General features: G+C 47.7%; 7 protein-coding genes across 7 annotated transcripts; 4 read left to right on the top strand and 3 right to left on the bottom strand.

Moving 5' to 3' along the window:
* Positions 1-139: 139 nt before the first annotated feature.
* N7487_001456 (mitochondrial 54S ribosomal protein uL6m) lies at positions 140-1,215 on the bottom strand (the record flags this gene model as incomplete). Its single annotated transcript, XM_056869204.1, has 4 exons — positions 140-513; positions 581-694; positions 755-1,089; positions 1,193-1,215. The coding sequence occupies 4 exons, from the start codon at positions 1,213-1,215 to the stop codon at positions 140-142; spliced, it is 846 nt and encodes a 281-aa protein (XP_056733988.1).
* A 2,410-nt stretch (positions 1,216-3,625) lies between these two features.
* Positions 3,626-5,444, top strand: N7487_001455 (uncharacterized protein; the record flags this gene model as incomplete). Its single annotated transcript, XM_056869203.1, has 6 exons — positions 3,626-3,710; positions 3,757-4,571; positions 4,625-4,846; positions 4,912-4,968; positions 5,016-5,352; positions 5,407-5,444. 6 exons carry the CDS (start codon positions 3,626-3,628, stop codon positions 5,442-5,444), a joined length of 1,554 nt encoding a protein of 517 aa, XP_056733987.1.
* Positions 5,445-6,046: 602 nt separating this feature from the next.
* Positions 6,047-6,877, top strand: N7487_001454 (uncharacterized protein; the record flags this gene model as incomplete). Its single annotated transcript, XM_056869202.1, has 3 exons — positions 6,047-6,059; positions 6,148-6,351; positions 6,429-6,877. 3 exons carry the CDS (start codon positions 6,047-6,049, stop codon positions 6,875-6,877), a joined length of 666 nt encoding a protein of 221 aa, XP_056733986.1.
* A 403-nt stretch (positions 6,878-7,280) lies between these two features.
* Positions 7,281-8,312, bottom strand: N7487_001453 (DUF2011 domain-containing protein; the record flags this gene model as incomplete). The annotated part of the gene is made up of 3 exons (XM_056869201.1): positions 7,281-7,631; positions 7,683-8,220; positions 8,287-8,312. 3 exons carry the CDS (start codon positions 8,310-8,312, stop codon positions 7,281-7,283), a joined length of 915 nt encoding a protein of 304 aa, XP_056733985.1.
* Positions 8,313-8,761: 449 nt separating this feature from the next.
* On the top strand, positions 8,762-9,390 carry N7487_001452 (LAMTOR1/MEH1 family protein; the record flags this gene model as incomplete). The annotated part of the gene is made up of 2 exons (XM_056869200.1): positions 8,762-9,000; positions 9,096-9,390. 2 exons carry the CDS (start codon positions 8,762-8,764, stop codon positions 9,388-9,390), a joined length of 534 nt encoding a protein of 177 aa, XP_056733984.1.
* A 975-nt stretch (positions 9,391-10,365) lies between these two features.
* Positions 10,366-11,484, bottom strand: N7487_001451 (E2 ubiquitin-conjugating protein UBC8; the record flags this gene model as incomplete). Its single annotated transcript, XM_056869199.1, has 6 exons — positions 10,366-10,502; positions 10,564-10,745; positions 10,813-10,927; positions 10,981-11,018; positions 11,091-11,158; positions 11,452-11,484. 6 exons carry the CDS (start codon positions 11,482-11,484, stop codon positions 10,366-10,368), a joined length of 573 nt encoding a protein of 190 aa, XP_056733983.1.
* A 1,745-nt stretch (positions 11,485-13,229) lies between these two features.
* Positions 13,230-18,738, top strand: N7487_001450 (uncharacterized protein; the record flags this gene model as incomplete). The annotated part of the gene is made up of 6 exons (XM_056869198.1): positions 13,230-14,150; positions 14,212-14,460; positions 14,520-14,841; positions 14,903-16,604; positions 16,665-17,665; positions 17,720-18,738. The coding sequence occupies 6 exons, from the start codon at positions 13,230-13,232 to the stop codon at positions 18,736-18,738; spliced, it is 5,214 nt and encodes a 1,737-aa protein (XP_056733982.1).
* Between the last annotated feature and the right edge of the window lie 261 nt (positions 18,739-18,999).

Raw genomic sequence — 18,999 nt, 5'->3', positions numbered from 1 at the left:
AGAATCAGTCTGAAGTAGATTTGTGATACCATCGCTTGTGAGAGGAATAAAAAAATACATATATGACGATAAGAGTACAAAACACGGAACCAAACACAAAATGTCCCGCGTAGCTGAAAAAAAGAAATGCGCTTCCAGTCTATTTGATCTTCTTCGCCTTGAGCTTGATGGTCTCTCCGTTGACGAAGATACCCTTGCCCTTGTACGGCTCGGGGCGTCTCCATTCTCTGATCTCGGCCGCGAATTGGGTCACAACCCGCTTGTCGACACCCTCCAACAGGATTCTGGTAGGTTGCGGTGTGCTCGCAACAACACCCTTAGGGATACCCAGCTCAATTGGGTGGGAAAAGCCGACCTTGAGGGAAACGAACTTTTGGCCGGGGTAGTCGGATTGGACGGTGGATGCCTTGTCCTCGATGGTAGCCCTGTAACCGACACCAACCATACTCAAAACACAGACGTGGCCCTCGGAGACGCCGAGGATGTGATTCTGGAGGAGTGCTCGGATGGTTCCTAGATAAAAAAAAGTAAAGTGTTAGACAATAATAGCTTGCCGCGGAGAAAAGACAGGAGAACATACCCCACATAGCACGCTGGTGAGGAATCGTCTGATCCAGGACGGACAAACTAGCCTTCTGACCTGTCTCATCGGGGGTGATAGTGAGGAACGAGGGAATTTTGAGACTCATCTCGCCTGCGAATCGGGCAAGTTAGCATCCATCCGCCGAACCACATTTCAACGACAACACATTACCCTTGGGCCCCTTAATCTCAGCCATAAACTTGGGGATATCCTTTCCTCGTGTGCGGGAGAGAGTCTCGGGGATATCGATGAGCTTAAATGACACCTCCGGGGGGATGGAGAGCGCGGCACCTCCGACTCGGGACTGCGCCGGGGATGTGGTCGAGAAGCATTGTGTGCGGGGGAGAAGGCGGGTGCGAGGAAGATGGGTAGGGAGCCGCGCTGGAAGGGCTCTCGGAGAAGCTGGCGGGCGCAGCGTTGGGGTATGGAGCACGACATGGTGATTTGCGCGTGTTGGGTCGGATGCTGTGTTGCGGACTTTGGATTTTGTTTCGCAGATGGATCGTCTAAATTGGGTTTAGCGTGCACGTGATTATCTATATATCATTAGTTTCCAACAAACTTTCATCATATCATGATCTTAGCATAATCAATTATGTTCTCAACTACAGTGCTATAATATTCGAGTCCATTGTGTCAAGAAAATTTGATGTTGGGTTGTTTTTTATTGTATGCGTCTATTCTCAGAGGTTGTTGAAACCTGGTGCCCATAAATCCAAACTCCCGAGGGCCATTCGGATCCTCCCTTCCACACGCAGAAGTGAAAACAAACCTGACGAAGTGACACAATTTATCATGATTTATCCCAGTTTATCCCAATCAAAGCACGTATACCCGTTCAAATATAAACATTCTTCGTAAGACAGAATCTCTGCCTAGGCCCAACACAGATGAGGCACCATAACCCGAACATCAGCACCAACCCAGCATCAACTTCGAACTCGTTCCCAGTGGACTCTTCCTCGGTGTTCAGTCAAGTTGTCCTTTCGATTGAAGGACATGTCGCATGAAGGGCAATCGAACGAGCGCGGAGCTATATGCTGCGTGTCGATGTGACGCAGCAACGCCGGTTTTCCAGAGAAGGGATCACGGTACCCGCAGTCCTTCCAGTGGCATTGGAAAAATCGTTGGGGATTCCTAAAATGGACGAACGGTGTCAGTGTGTGTTAAAGCTTGATGATAAATTCCAAGGTTGCTCACTCCAGTTTCCGCTGGCGCCCTTGGGTACGCGCAGAAGATCTCTTCCCCTTGGTATAGCTATCTCTGGTACTTTTGACCTGAGATGACCTTGGGACAGGTGAAGCCGATGCTGGAAAATTGGTGCCAGCGATGTCGTACCTAGGGCCGAGATAGCCTATCGCCAGGTCCCCGGGGGCCGTAGCTGCACAGTCATTCTCGACTGGAGGTTGTTGTATGGCCTTTTGATTGAAGCGACACATACCGGAACAAGTCGAGGGCGAGCCAGCAGACACAGCGAAGCTAGGCGCTACAGATGCAACAGGATACTGTACGGGATAGGTATATCGAAGAGGATCCGTAGATACTCCAGATGGCTGCACCAGTGTAGAGGTTGAGGATTGATAGACAAGAGGGGTGAATTGGGAATAGTTGAAGTCTGTCAAAGTCCAGTCATAACCATCTGGCACATGTAAAGGATCACAGTGGGTGTTGCAAGAAGACGATGCCATACTAGAGGACTAGGATGGTAGAACAAGCAAGAGAAAAAGAAAAAAAGAATCAATACACTGATTGAGTAACGTGTTGAGTGAACTGAACTGTGAAGCTTTGGGGTAGAGGGCAATCATTTTTATATAAGAATTCGGAGTTTATGTGTACTGGTGAGATTTACTACCTAGCACTGCTACTTAATCCATATAGTGAAGAAGGGAAAAAACATGACCTCACATTAGTTTGGTCTCCCTGAACGGATATTTACTGTATTTTCCAATTCAGCGTTATTTGCGTGTCTGGCGTAATTTTATTTTGTTTTGCAGCAAACTGGGTCATATCGAATTAAATGAAACACAGCGAAATATTCGTTAATACAGGTATTCTTAAAACCGGGCTCGTTATAACCCGGTTTTACTGTATATATATGTACTAGGTATACATTCCAAGGTAGGACACAGCGCTGGCTACCTCCCACGGTCGAGAACTCTGATAGGATCCCCAGATCAGATCAGTGGGGCTTTGAGGTATCTTGCATACTTAGGCATTCGGAGGTTTTTTTAGGAAGGCTGTGCTAACCTTTCATTGGGCAGTGAATCCATATTAAGCCCATCACGTGTCCGTAATAAAATGGGGCTGACGGCCCAATCTTATTTCTCAATATCTTTCACTAAACTACCTACATACCTACCTACTACATACTAGTAATGTAGGTACATCCCCAGATGAACCCATTATTGTTACTTTTACCTGGGACACAGGGTAGATCACGCCGGTTTTGCATGCTTTCTGTTTCTAGATCCAGTCTCAGAATAAACATCATCACAAAGTAGCCTTTTCCATTAATGCGTTTGGTTTCCATTAACAATATTATGTGGTAGGCCCTGGCTATGTGGCAGTCACGCTGAAGGAAGAGTCGAAGTGATCCGAATCCAGCAGTAATTACATATGTATGTAGTTTCATGTATAATCTCACCCAAATTCATCTGACAAATTTCATGGCTATCCATAATTGCCCTCTCTTTGGAAGGTTCCAAGGCCAGGAGATTGAGATTCCATACGGCAATCCTCAGCCCGCTAACTTCGCAGTATTTCTCCGGGCCATACACTAACAACCTATAAGCCAAATAACAGGCCAAGTCCCCAGGGGAAATTCTCCAGGAAAAAATAAAGCCGGAGCTGGGCGTGACCCAAACAACTTGGATGTCAAGTTTCACTTTCGAAAGCCATCCTTCATCCATTTGTTGCCATCTTATATCATCCTTCTCACATACCATCTTATACTCATTCATCTCAAGCAATATACACGAGTTACCAAGAGCCTAGTCCCCTCCAAAGCCACGTTCGTACACTAAACCAGCCAGGCTATTCACTATGAGGACAATCAGTGGCTTTCAAGCGCTTTCATGTATCTTTCTCGCACTTGCACAGCTGAGTCGAGCGAGTACCTCTCAACAAAGTAAGGCATTCAGATGTCACTCAAATATGCTTGCTGACCCAAGCAGGTGTCCCAATCATTGCACCCAAACCGCCAAACATCGACGCGATCTCTTTCCTTAGTTCCCGATCGCAAGACCAAGACAGCATCTTCAACGAAGCCGTCAAAATTCTGGACTCAATGAAATCTTCACCCTCATGCAACCGACTTGCAGCAACAAAACTAGTGAGCTCGTGTCAAACATTCAGCGATGGCAGAGATGGCGTGCAGACCGATAGTCCAGAAATGCTCGACCATCTTCGATCCGTCTATGCAGCACGCCTGGCATTGTGTGAGATCGACGGTGCTGGTACCCCAATGCCTCCCTCATGTCTTCCTGTCACTGTCTCGCCTCCTCCACAGAAGAACCGATTCGCTTTTGTGGGTCGTCACAGAGGCTCTGACCCTGTCTCGGGTGAAGTCCCGAAAGGATTATTGGAGCAATGCCTCAGGACACTTGAGTCACGACCCCAGTGGTGGACTTCCTATAGCAATAGTCGACAGAATGCACTTGTGATCTGCCATGCCTCGCGAATGGAGACGGAAAAAGAGGAGCTTATCGGCCTGCATCGATCCATTGCCAAGAGCAGCCTTAAGCTCAATATCGGGCTTCAAGAGGCTTTGCAAAACGCAACTGCACAATCTGCACAGCAGTACTCATTCATTCAAGCTGTTCAATCTCTACAAGAGAAGATCGTCACCGATATGGAAGTGACAGACTCTGTGTTTAAACGAATGTTTGCTAATTTTCTCCGAGAAATCGAAGCTGGGATATGGTCTCTTCAAGATTCTATATCTGCGGCTTTGTCAAATGTGCGGACTGGAACAGGAGTCCTTGAAAAGGTAAATTCTAACAAGTCAAATCGGAGTTTAAACATGCACTAAAATTTATCTAGGACATCCGGAACGTATCGGCCCAAGTGGAAGCACTTCAACAAGCTCTACGGAGTGCACATCAAGATGCAATGACTAGAAGCCAAGAGACGTTGCTGGCTCAAGAAAGCAATGCTGTTGTCCAGAGGGATCTCGCATCTTCTTTACATCTGTCCCTCGAGTCGGTTCTTGACTCAGATATGGCCAGAGTGTATCGGGGAATGCAAAGGTTCGATGCTGCTATGGTGTGTCAAATATAGATTTACCTTTTGTGTATACCGTGAGACTAAAATTTTGCCCCTTTTCATAGGAATGGTTGACCAGCCGAATGAACATGATTCTTGAGCAAGAAACCAGGATGACAGAGGTACCAGCTCATTTCCCACACATTGACTCTCCTACTGACTTTCTGAGCGACTTAAAAACATGGAAACCTTCATTCAACAATCTGAATCTAAAGCAAGCGAGTTACAAAAGGCCCAATTCCAACAATCAGAAGCTCTCTCTGCACAATCGCGGGCCCAGGAGGCCATTCAATTTGACGCGCAAGTATCGCAAGCTTTGCTGGCCAAAACTAGGGTTGCCGCTGCCAATTTGCAATCTGTCATCGACGATGCAGCTTTCAAGTTCAAGAATGTCTCAGGATTTGGTATCGGGGGATCCTCCGCATGGTCTCTCTGTGCCGTCCTACTCGTTGTCATCGCCGCCCAAAACCTTAAGATTGCAATCTCTTTATTTTTCCTCATTTTGGGTACGTGTGTTTTTCATGATCAAGACTGATTGGAGCTAATACAATGTGGCTTAGGGCATTCTGTTGCCCTGACCATCTTCAAATTTCTTTAGTTATAAACACCCTGCGCAGTGATTTGCGGACCAGATACCATTGATACGCCGGCATTATCTTCCTTATTTTCCTATTGGTTTTTATTTTTTTCCCCTGCTATCTCTACCTTTTCTGCTTGCATCTCTTATGCTTGACATTCATCCATTACATCTAGATCTATAGCAATGGAACAACCCAGGATTTCACAGTCCAATCATTCGGAGGAGCTGTACATCTCCCCTTTCTGCTAATAATGATATGAAACTAAATAAACTAAATCGATAGATTGTTTCAGAAAAATAAAATGAAAGTGGAAGCAAATTAGCGCCAGCACAGCCACGATAACTGCCAGAGCCAAGATTAGCTGCGGGATAGGACCCATTTATATTGCGATCAGCCAATAAAAGCCCCTCCTCTACGCATTGGAAATGACATACGAGAAGCTAATTGCCCCCAAAAGAACAAAAAAGGAAAGTCGACAGCATAGATTGGGGCAGTCACGTGGGGAGTAAATAGAAGGACTGCGCGCTTCTCCTCCTTTTCGATTTGCAACGCGTTCCTCATCGGATCTTAATTCACATTTATCAAACTTCCCTTCACTCCGATCTCAAACTCGATCAAGATGCCTGGTGTTCGTGAGTGACAGTCCCCCATCCCCCATCCTCTAGACTCCCGACCCAAGATTTTGCGCTCCTCGGAACCATAGCGCTAACATTCCCCCAGCACCCGACGCTCTTAACCAGGTCAAGAAGGGCTTCAAGCGGTTCTTCAGCCTTCGCAAGAAGGCTGCTAAGAAGACAACCGAACAGCAGGCTGAACCCGCCCCTGCTGCGACTGCTGCCCCTGTCGCTGCCGCTGCTGCGGCGGCCAGTGAGACGCCTGCCGCGAAACCCACCGCCCCCGCTGCAACCCCGGACTCTGCCCCAGGTATGACACTCTCTTATCAATTTGATACCAACTCCGCCGCGCGTCTGAGACCCAACTGACTTATTGATCTACTCTAGATGCTGCTAAGGTGCCTGAGGCAAAGGATGCGAGCACGACGGAGCCTGCCGCCTCTTCTGAGATGACAGCTACCGCCGGCCCTGTTGAGACTCATTACGAGTCTGAGGCTGCCGCTGCCGCCCCAGCACCTGAACCTGCTGTACAGGCTGAAGCCCCTGTCGCTAAGGCCGAGGAGGCTGCTACTAAGACCGAGGCCCCTGCTACTGCGCCTGAACCCGCTGTGCAGCCCGAGGCGCCTGTTGCTAAGCCTGAGGAGGCTGCTACTAAGACCGAGGCCCCTGCTGCTGCGCCTGAGCCTGCTGTCAAGCCCGAGGAGCCCGTCACTAAGACCGAGGCCCCTGCTACCGAGGAACCCGCTGCTAAGGTCGAAGAGTCGGCTGCTCAACCCGAGGCCGCTGCTGCTGCCCCTGCAGAAGCTGCCGGTAAGACCGGTAAGTCAACTGGCTGAACGAGACAAAAGGACAATTTTAACGCGAAGCTAGATGCACCCGCTAAGTAGAAGTGTGGATATCCACTTAATTGGCGAGAATTGGACCTTTCTTTGCGAGTCTGATCTAACTTGCGAGTGCTTTTTTCCCGCTCCCTATTTTGTTTCATACCCTCAGCGTTGTATATTAATCAGTTTCACGAAGCGATGCAATGCATGCTTTTTTTTCTTTCTTCCATATCGGCCTTGATCAGACCACTCAATACCATGCAAAGCTCTGCTTATTCGTTTTAGAATCCTTCACGCAACGGTAATACTTACCGCTTTAATTTGATATATTATACGGTTGCTGCTGACGACAAAGGGGAAAACCAACACTCCGACGGGTATCACATTAAGAAATCTATCCTGAAGCTAGATAGTCTCATTCCTCCCCACCAGAGGAATGATCATCACCATCAGCCATAGCGATATCTTCAACACTAACACCCGCCGCTGCAGCCTTCTGCTCTCTGGCTTTTTGTCTGCGCTTGAGTTTCCTCTCGCGGTTCTTCCGAGTCCGCTTCTCCGCTTCATTTTCCTTGGCAGCCTGTGCGGCCGCAGCGCGCTTGCGCAGCTGCACTCGCCGCTTCTTGCCTGGCTTCTTGCGTGTGAGTGGACTCTTCGAGAGAGGTACGCCCTCTACTACGTAGACGGGAAGACTGTTGGCTGGCCGTGGCATTTTAGTCTGATGTCGCTTGAGATGGATGACTCGCCAGGGGAGATGGCAGCCCGGCTATAGATTAAGTTAGTAGCTATAAAACTAGCCAAGTAGGTATTTACTTACCCAGACTAGCGATTTGGCCCATGTCAGCATGTGTTGTCCGCTAACGGCCATATCCTCGAACTGTTTCTTCTTTTCCGCTATCCGAATCTCGTCTTCGGCGGTAGGTTCTCCGCTCCTTGTGCCCTGAAGAGAAGGTGTAGAGAAGTAATAATCCCATCCCCGGGAGGCTTTCACAAATCGTCCCTCGCTGCCAGCGCCGGATCCCGGTGTAGGTGAATGCAGTCGGATCCTCAATTTTTGAGTAGTGGCAACTTCTGTGCTTTTTCCATCTGTATCCTGTCCTGACGGCTTGGTGGTATCTTCTGTTGATTTGGCGGGGGCGCTGAATAGCCGGAATTCAAATTCTTGTTCCTCGTCCTCGTCATCGGCAGGCTGTGAGGGACCATTGTCTTGGCTAGTTGTATCCTGTGCAGTATCCAATTGATCGAGATTTAGTAGTTTTCCTAGGCGGGCGTATGCATCCTGGGCGGCGGCATCGTCTGGGGCTGGTGATGGTGACCGAGATGATGCTGGCGAGCGCATCTCATCGCGGCGGACGCTATACAGGCCAGATTAGTTGGTGGATGCATTGAGAAAACGCTAGATGAATTGCAGGCTCACATACCGCTTGGCATTTGGTAGATCAAACATGGTGTGATGTGTGGGGAGAGGAATGAGACCAAAATGCCAAATTAAGAAAAACGGTGTTTCCACGCCGCTCTGCGGCCACGGCCTGATGACATGGCACGGACCGCCCAGCCTCAACCTCCAACTTCAAAGAAGTCCTTTTTTGTCGACATTGTGACTCTCTACTGCGCCATTTGTTTCATTTCATATTCTCTGTTTTCCGCATATTACACACTCCTTACCTTCTGATAATTCCCTCACCTGCTGCCACAAAGAGTACCCGCACCTCCACTATTGGGGTGATTAATGCCTCGTGCCCATCGCATAGCGCAAACGTGCAGCCAAGAACATCCCCGGTTCTGAATTCCCGATCCCGATCCCTATAAATGGGTATCTGTGCCTCCTGCCTCGGCGGGAATCGCCACGAGTCTCCTGAGGTGAGTCCTGAGTCTGGGACTAGTTTCCCTGTCACCATGTTCAGCGCGCATTACCTCGGTCTGATGCGCGATACGTGGGATGCTTATCGCAGAGCACATTTGTCTAACATTTCTTTCATAAAGCCTGAGTCCTCCCGTCTACTCGACGAGGACCCTTATCAATCCGGGTATGGCTACGGAGCACTCAACCATGCTCATCAGGCAAGCCAGCCGGATTCGGAATATGTGAGACGTGAGAGGGAGGCGCTGGAATCAATTTGCCAGCGGACATCTGAGTGAGTATATATACTATGCTAGTTTCCCCTTGTTCTATTCTATGGGCAAATTAGCTTTGGGTGGGAACTGAATTCATGCTAATCATTTCTCTCAGCTCTGTCATCGATATCTGGTCCATCCAACCACAACCTCACCTTCGACCCCAAGCAACTCTTCACACCCCTATCTCTGCTTCTCCCGTTCCATCACAAACAAATGAGACAACAACACATGTTACATCCACCCATCGCACATCACCGCCAAGCCGCCCTACCTCCGGTACATCAGGCACTGTCCCAAAACACTGGGGTGAAGTTGTCGTGAACCCAAACAAGAAACGGTCTCGTACCGATATCAAATCTGATGCTAAGGCAAGCCATGATGTGTTTGGAGTTCTCAACGTCACCTAAAATAAGGCGTCCGGGACATACATCACTGCCCATTGACGCTGCACATTGACGATGAGATGTACACGACAAATGAGGGTGCGGGTTGTGAGGATAAAATCGAGGGGTGCAGATAAGGGTACTGGAAGACCCGTTTCATTATTTTCTTGCGTTGCGCTGTTATTTGAGCTATTTTTGTTTCTTTGCATTGATCGCAGGTCGACTGTTTTTTCGCACATACATAACCATTCCTTCTTTTCTCCCATGGTATGGTCTGATAATACCCAATGGCGCAGACTTTTTCTTTTGTTGTGAGATTCTCATTTCTTCATCCAATGTTGCTTTCTTTTCTGCTGGCGTGCTTTGCTATTGCGAGTCTGTTTCTTTGTCTTCATATCATTTTGTCAGTCGCGCACTGCTTGTATATGTAGTTTTTGTTTCAAGTGGACTTCATCTTTCCTTTTCGTATAGACACACAATTCGAGTTTCATTGTCAATTGAGTTGTTATAAATCGGGATACTATATGTAGATGCCGAAAGTTCTAATCTTTCTAGGGGAGGTATATAGATCAACCCATATAGAAGTCCAGCTTTGGATGATGGGTAGTTTTTATATGAAAAGTATTTCGAGCTTACTATACAATTAAGATATCACGGGAAGAATCATAAAAAGAAGATGACTCCCCATACTTATGAGAGATTCGGCATCAATTGTTCAACCTGTGACTCCGCCGATAATTATTCCAAATGCCTCTTGGGTGGACTTCAGGTGGGTGGACCGAAATACGTAATAAGAAGTGAGGGAAATGAAAAATGAAGATGGAGATTAAACAGGGAAAAAAAAAAAACAAATGGATACATGACAACTCCCCTATGATAAATAAAAGAAAACGCCCGCTGATATCCAGTTCCGGGATGGACATAGAAAAGAGTTGGGTGATGCAATATGTTCGTGCCGGGTCGATGCTAGAACTGGCGGAAAAGGCTCGCACTGCAGAATCAGACATCGTCCATTGTGCCCGCAGGCTGTTCGCCATCAGACTCGTAGCTCCCGGCCGAGCTTAGCTCATCTTCGGATTCAGTGTCCTCGCCTGCTTCATCCACTGCCTCTTTGCTAGCGTATTTGGCAACATATTCTAGTACGGAGTTGTCAGTTTCGCATATCGCATATTGGCAAATATATATCTTTTAACATACCTTTCACCTTTGCCTCATATGCCTTGGGTTCTCTCATCATCAGCGCTGCTGCCTCTCCGTTGAGAGGATCCGAAGGGTTGGGGTAACGAAGGAGCTGAGGGAGGAAGACCTCGAAGATGTTGAGCATGTCGTACATCGGAGACCACGTTTGGTTGATCACATCAAGGCAGACCGAGCCCGACCTAGGGCAGAGAAACCGCATTAACCTCTTTGAGTTTCTTTTCCATGCATGCCGGACCCTTAACTCACAGCTCGTCGATGTTTGGGTGAAAAATTCTGTTGACAAATCCGATGCTCGGGCTTTTGTATGGGTACTGGTCAGGCAATTCGACGTGGATTTTCCAAAGGCCTCCAGTAAATGGTGCTAGAAAAGTAGTTAGTTTGATGTAATACCGGTTGATTATGAGCGAGACATACTCTCTTCCGGGCCCTTGAAACGAACGTAGAATTCCTGCCTGTTGGTAATAATTGGTATCGGAGATCTTCAAATGGCTGATTGGCTGATTGTAGGGGAACGGAGTACATACACTGGATTTCCGGAGTTAGTATATAGATCCATGACCGGTAAAGGATCACAACTTACTGTTGTCATTGACTAAAGTCACCTCATAGTCACTCATAAGCCTAGATAAACTGTCAGTATGTATCCCGGAAACCAAGTATGCTCGCCGAGGCGGCCCAAAAAAAGGTTGGGAAAAGCGGCGGCTAAATTGAAAGGATAGAGGATTTTCGGTCGTACATCCTAGCTAAATGTTAGTTCCGTATACTTTAGATGTCTTTGGACTTGCGGAGCATACTTCATGACCTAAATAACGAAAAAAAAAACAACTGTTATTAGTATCTCCGGCGACTCTGGGGGCTTATCGGACTATCCGCAACATTACTCACATCTGTCTCAATTCTGCGCTTTGGGCTACTCATGTTGGCGGTTTGAATAGAGTGGCAGGGTTTCAGATCTCGGAGATATTATCGACGGCGGGCTCTCACGGGGAAAGCAGACCCAGCAGTGTCAAATGTCGTGATTCACAGGCAGATATTCCCGTAGTCGGAGCGGGGAAGTAATTGGCGGGGCAGACGATGGACTTTGAAACAGGTGTCGAGTGATCAAAGGGTCGGTGTGTAAGCGGTAGCAAAGTGAAGAGGATAACAATTAGAAGAGAAGGCTTCACTTATCAGGCTTAATACAGAAAGAGGAGAGGAGAATGGGGTCTTTCAAGGTTTGGATCAATGATTAGATCGGGCATGATTAGTCGATGAGTCAGCGAGAGCCAAGCCCGTCATGACGATGACTAGGATAGGTGGATCCATGCCTTAGTCTTCCAAGGTTGATCCACTTGCTACTCTATCATACAACTTGAGAAGAACATTCAGACATTTATCGTACTATGATGTTGTTGCCAAGGATAGAACTCTACAGGATGCGCATCAGCTAACCGCAAACATGATTGGCCTTTTCGTATACATCTGTGAGTTGCTAATTCTCACAACCAGCCTATATTTTATACGTTTGACGATATTTCCAACTTGGAGTGCCCAAGAAAGAAAGATGCACATATTGTAGTTTTAGATAGGTGGGTCAAATGTGATATATAACTAGCCATGCAATAATGTTGGAAAGTTTACATGAAATCAAAACGGATGATTGTGCCAGCCAGTGGCATGCTCTGTTACCATCCAGCTAGGTTAATTAGATGGAGTCACGTGGTACACACATGACCAATGACCCAATCCACGCTAAACCCTCTCAGGATCCAGAATCAGGCCAGGTCCACGGGTGCACCTGACTGATTACATAAGTGCATTTAATGGCCCCGGGGCCCCTGGAGCAGGTCTGCTGGAAAAGTCAAAAGATCATATATGATTTTGCTGCAGCGGTATATCTAGGTATACATTGGACTATAATCTCTGCTAGGGACCAGACTAAGTGGCCGTGGCAGCTAAATAATACGATTTACATTCTCAGCTATAAGTGCAGCATTTTGGGCATGTTCCTCTGTTAGGTTTATGAGTACTGATCACAGGGTCCAATTCTGGCATCCAATGTTTATGGTTGGATTGTAACGTGTGGCATATTTCAATAGATATATCAACCTCCGACGAGAAACATATATATATATATAATGAGGTAGGTGTTTATATAGAAGAGAATCGTCGGCAATTTATATGATATCTATACTTAGCGGCATATGACTTCTATAAGCTGGACATGCAGTTGGTTCAAGGTGATATGTTTCGAATAGATTTCAATACGACGCTTCCTAGATGCCCTTTCGGATAACCATTCGTAAACTGTAGAATACGGCAAACAGCACAATTACTACAAACAGACTTCTTGATATGTACTATCTATATGGTCATTGCTAACGCAGGCCCCCGGCGGTGGAATATGTAATGTGTTGTTGGCCTACTCATATGAGCAACCGAAGCGGGACTTTGTTGATCTTTGGTTATACGAGGAAGCGATCGAAAAAAAAGTGGCGATAGTGGGTCTGTTGCCTAAGGTTGCCTAAGGATGCCTGGAGATGCCTGGACCCTAACGCTAAGTGGAAAGTCAATTGAGATGACCCTAAAGATGGGCTGAAGTATTTAAACTTCATGGGGTTCTCCTGATTTTACTATTCAATTGACATACTCAACATCCTTACTACATTTACACAATTCACAACATGACTTCTTTACCATCCCTCCCAGCGAAGCACAATGACTTCGTGAAGTATGTCAACTCCAACCCCGAGAAGCTCATGGCCGACTTGGTTCGGCCATATAACGAGTATGATGCTGTTTTGCGCAAGAAATTCGCCCAAGAGCCATCTCATCCATCAATCCAAGATAACCACATCAACATTGTGCCGCTGTATGACCAGGCTGGTTCCACAGATCTTTCCATTCGAGCTAGAGATCTTGCCTCGGAAACGCCAGAGCAAAAAGAGAAGTATCTTTTGCCCCTGAGTGCAAAAGACCGGAAACCACATGGATCTGCCGCAGTTGTACCCTCTTTGAATGAGTTCCAGAACAACTTTGCCCTATTCACAGAGGGCTCATTGAGTGAAATTGACTGGTCCAACGTGGTCGTTGCTGGTAGCGCTGTCGTGACTTCACTTTTGCCTGTCCCAGAAAAATATCGCAACTCAAAGCGAGGCCTTCGCAAGTACTACCATGAAGAGTTTGCTCCGGCATCAGACGTGGATCTCTTCTTGTATGGCCTGAACGAGGAGCAAGCCCTTGAGAAGATCATGCATATCGAGGATAAGATCAAGAACACTATCCTCTATGAGACCACGACCATCCGGACCAAGAATACGATTACCATTGCTTCACAGTATCCGAACCGTCATGTGCAAATCGTGCTTCGCATCTACCGCTCAGTTGCCGAGATTCTCACCGGCTTTGACGTGGATGTTTCGTGTGCGGCTTATGATGGTCGTCAAGTCTATACCTCTCCACGTGCAATCGCGGCATACATCACGCAGGCGAACCAGATTGATCTGACTAGACGATCACCATCATATGAAAATCGTCTCTCTAAGTATTCGCACAGAGGATTCGAGGTCTTCTGGCCTGCTCTTGACAGATCGAAGATTGACCCAGTGAGAATTGAATCCTTTGGTCAGATGGATGAAGTTTCATCAAAACTAACTTTTGAGGTAGACTATCTTCGAGAGAAGCTTCACCAGAACTGAAGGACTTGCACGACTTCTGGTATTGGAAAAACTTCCTCGATCTCAAGACCGGGACAACTATCTCCAAAAGAGGCGCGAAGAACGAGGTCGTCCTCCTCTGAATGTGTACCTACAACGTCGCCATGGTAAAATGTTGCATGGTAATCTCAAGGATGACTGGGAAGATGAAGTGCCTGAATGGCAAGAGCAAGACCAAGTGTCTGATTACCATACTTTTGTTCGTACCTTCACTGCAACTGACTTACTGCCCCTTGATTCTTACTGACCCTACAATAGACAATTCCTTACGGTCGGAGGTTCAATGCCAAAAGTATTGAGAAGCTACTTTACACCAAGGACCTGTTGCTGAATGCCCAGTGGAATCAACCCAAAGACCGTACAGTTTATCTTCATCGTCATCCAGCATTCTTTGGCGAAGCAGAACATGTCATTGGAGACTGTTGTGGTTTCTGCCCCAAGCCTGTTACCGAGGAGGAAATTAAGGTCGCCGATGAAGAGGCCAAGATTTATATCTCTGGTCAAATCAGTTTCATCAAAGATGATCCTGGCCGCCAGGAAATCGGAAGTTTCAACCCCATCACTGAGACTGATTGGACCGGTGAGATAATTTTCTGACAGCTTTCTTTATTTTGAATCATACACTAATCTGAACATAATAGAAATGGCTTATGTAGGCCGTACCGAGAGACTTTGCCAGGCAATTGTGGCAAACGATGTCGACTCTGTTAAAGCTTTCCTTGCAGATGAAGATACCAATCCAGACCGTCGTGACTACACTGGGCGGACACCACTTCAACTCGCGTGCATGTGCTCGACTCCTGAAGTCGTCCAATGCCTTATTGACGGTGGTGCTCGCATGATTCCCCGTATGGCCGATGGAAAGACCGCACTCCATCTTGCCGCCGCCCGAGGACACGTCGACATCATTCGAATTCTACTCGCAAAAAGCAATGAGAATGAGGAAGAAGAAGCCAAGAAGCAGGATGCTTTGAAAAATAAAGACAAGTCAGAGACCAAGCCGAGCGCGGAAGACGAGGATATCGATATGGTTGACCAAGATGATACCATGTCTCACACCTCTGCCTCTTACGTGAAGGTGGAAAGCGAGGAGCAGGAGAATTTGACCACGTACGACACGCTTGAGGAGAACGAACTCGAGCCGGATGTCTATGACATTAATGTCGTTGCATGGGATAGCCGGGCTGCTCCTTTGCATCTTGCCATTCTCCATGGTCACATTGAGGCCGTGAAAGAGCTTGTCACGTCCTTTGGAGCCGATGTGCTGATGCCGATCAAAATCATGAACGACCACTCTAGAACACCACTGGCTGCAATTCTCAGCCTGGTTCTCGTTCATGCCCTCCCATTTGAGAAAGCGAAGGAGATGTCGCAGACCCTTCTTGACCTCGGCGCTTCGCCAGCTCAAGCAGATCTCAAGCAGAAGACACCACTATACTACCTTGCTCATTCTGACAAGTTTGACATTCTCGATATCTATATGCAGCATGATGAACCGGCAGTAAAGCGGGCAATCAATCACTTGGCAGTTCAGGGCTCGTTTTGGACACCAGAATTATCGTCGGCATTGATGGCTGCGCTCACTGCAAAGAGTGCACCCGCGGCGCTCAAGCTGCTAGAGACAGGTGCCCACCCAGAAATTGATCTTGGCGAGCTTGTGAAGGCCATTACGGCATCCAGAGACGGCAAGACTTACTACGGCAACATTGAAGAAGACGCAAAGGCTAGTGTAAAGCAGCCAATCTTGCTGGCTGTTGAGAATGACCTTCCTTTGGTCGCCATTGATCTGCTCCATCGCGGGGTGAACCCTAACACTGAAATGAAGGAGAGATATGGAGGCAAGGGTCAAACTGTGTTGGATGTCTTGCGCCAAACTTTGAAAACGCTCCGCGAATTTATGGTCGAGCGCGAGTACGTATCCTATGATCACTCCATTGCAACACCTCTCGATCCAAATGACCAGGCATATCTGTCGGAATTCCAATCTGGTAGTTACAAAATGTTCACTGCAAAGGATTTGCTCCGCAATGTGCGCAAGACAAATCGAGAGGCCGAAGAAGAAGCCAAGAAGAAGAAAGTCCAACCGATTGATCCTGGCTTGGCTGAGAAGAAGGCGTTTATTGCGGATTTGATTCGCGATTACGAGAAGCTGGAGTTCATTCTGCTGCAAAAGGATGCAAAGACCTGGGACGAGCTTTATCCTCCGCAGGGCGCTCCAGTGACGTTCCCAGACTACGTTTCGACCGAGAAGATGAAGCCCACCACCCCTAAGCCTTGGGAAGTCCGTTTCAACTTCAATGTACCAGCTATTACTGAGAATGCTCGCGACGGATACATAAAACTGTACACATCCCCTCCTTACACCCCTAAACCAAGAATATTATGCTGACATCAATATAACAGTTTTGAAGCAGCCTGGAGTGGCGACATTGATACCATTAAAACCATGACACTGGGCATGTGGGGATCTCTCAATGAGCAAGCACCACTTGAGATCGCCGTAACCGACAAGCAAGGCCTGTCTGCCCTTACAATTTCCATCATGCGCGGCCATTTCGCCGTTGCTAAGGCCATTCTTCAAATCCTCCACGTACAGTATAAGGTGAAGGAGCCTCGCGGTCGGAAACGCTTTGAGATCGACATTGATGAATGCTCTGACGACTGTGAGAACTCTGATGAAGAGAACGATGATCTGAACATCGTCAGTGACATTGTTGATGATACTTTCACCCACGAAAACATCGGTGAAATTACCAGCCAGGTCGAGAGCAACATTTCCCCTCTTGCTGCTTTCGAGGCACGGTTCAATGCCTTCGTATTTTTGGACGAATATCACCAGGATGGCTGGGAAAAGAGAGACAACCCTGTCAACGTTAATGGTCTGGTGAAATACGCTGTTTACACAAACAACATTCCTCTTCTGGAGTTCCTTCTGAAGACTGGGCTAGACCTTGCTTCCACCAACCCATCTGGAAAGAGTGAGTTCTTGGTGAAGTTTGATGAGTTCCAGCTTGCGATTTCGCTTGGCCGTACCGATTGTCTTGCCAAGATGATTCAAAGTACTGGAGCTGGCCTTCCACTTACCAAATTGAGTGATGATTGTGGCGTTGAGGAGAAGAAAGAACCTCAGTTCTACCCTGGGTTGTCGATTCGCGGCAGCAAGCGTGCCGATTGGGCTAATGCCGGTCGAGAGCAACCGATGAGAGCTCAAACACAGCGTCCTCCCCTTCTTATTGCCGCTCGTCGGGGTAATTTGGCCAGCACAGAGTTCTTCCTTGGTACCGCGCCTGCGCGCTATTACATGGAGTATCTCAGTGCGAACAAGAATGATGAGAGAGTTAAGCGATTGACTAAGTCCAAGTTGGGACTTGAGGGAACACTCTTGACCTGGTTACAAGCGAGAAGTAAGTGCTCCATTTACCCAAGAACTTTAGCAAGCATAACTAACCATATAAAAGACAACCTCGTTCTGCACTGCGCAGTTATGTCTGAACCAAGTGACGAATCCCTCCGTCTGGTTCAGTATCTTGTAGACCATCACCCTGAGTGCATGGAGGTCCGATCAACGGAAGGACTGACCCCTCTCGCCTGGGCCATGTCCCTCCACAAGGTCCGCTTCGCCCGCATCTTGGTTGAAGCCGGAGCCAACCAGGCCGTCCGCGATAAAGAAGCGCGCAATCTCCTCCACCTGATCCTCGTATCAGACAGTGGTCGACTCTGCAAGAACTCCAACCGATTCACGAAGCTTCTAGCCTTGTTGGATAAGCAACTCCTCCCAACAATGCTCATGGAGCGCGCGGGCGATGGCTCAAGAACCCCCTTTGCACGCTGGCTTCACGCGCAACCCCATTTCACGCCAGGAGATCTGGCCATCCCTCGGCCTCCTAACAGTCCCCAAACTGAAGATGAAATCATAACCTCCATGACGAATCTCATCCTGGATCTAGCCATCTCTACGGATCAGAAACATCTGGAGGTCTTCGACGAAGCTGGAAACACACCGGTGCATGATGCTGTCAAGAATGGGTTCCCCCAAGTCCTTGGACAACTCCTCGATCGTCGTCCCGACATGCTCAACCGGGAGAATGCCACTGGAACGACTCCTCTTGAAATGGCTGTTGACGCTTGGGTCAACAAGAGTACCTCTGCGCCACCTGACCATCCCCCGGGATCGTGGCATAACCACCCTGAGTGGTCAAATGCCGTTAGTCGCCCTCCCCGATTGTTTGTCCCCGGTTGCAGGGTCAAATATGATCGGGAGAAGACTATGCTTCGGGTTTGTCAGGAACGGGCTCAGCAGCGGCCTGCAAAGAGAAGACTTGTTAGTCTGTTTGAGGCGAATGAGGTCGCTAAGAGATTGGCTGCAGCGGGACGGAGTACCGGTCGTGGTCGGAATGGTGGCTCTGAGAATGACAATGAGTCTTCGGGTTCTAATGATGATCCTGAAGGGTGGGGAAAGATGAATTCTCATTGGTAGTTTGCTTGTATTAGGGATATATTATCTAGCATGTCAACCTATACTCAATTGTCTTACTTGAATATATCTTACTCATTTCTCTTGCTTCATTCCCGTTTCCTAAAATGATATATGCTTGTTATTGATTATGTATTGGAAGGAGCCTCTTTTCCAATAATATATATCTGGAGGAAGAGAAAGTAGACATATGAAGACATAGAGATTGCTGTAGATGGCGATGACCATCCTTTGTGTCATTTGAGTCAATTACTCTGAATAATA

This window comes from Penicillium crustosum (genome assembly GCF_028827405.1).
Source record: "Penicillium crustosum strain IBT 35664 chromosome Unknown utg000001l_segment0_segment0, whole genome shotgun sequence".
In the NCBI taxonomy this organism is placed as follows: Eukaryota; Fungi; Ascomycota; class Eurotiomycetes; order Eurotiales; family Aspergillaceae; genus Penicillium; species Penicillium crustosum.
This window is presented reverse-complemented; position numbering and strand designations above follow the sequence as displayed.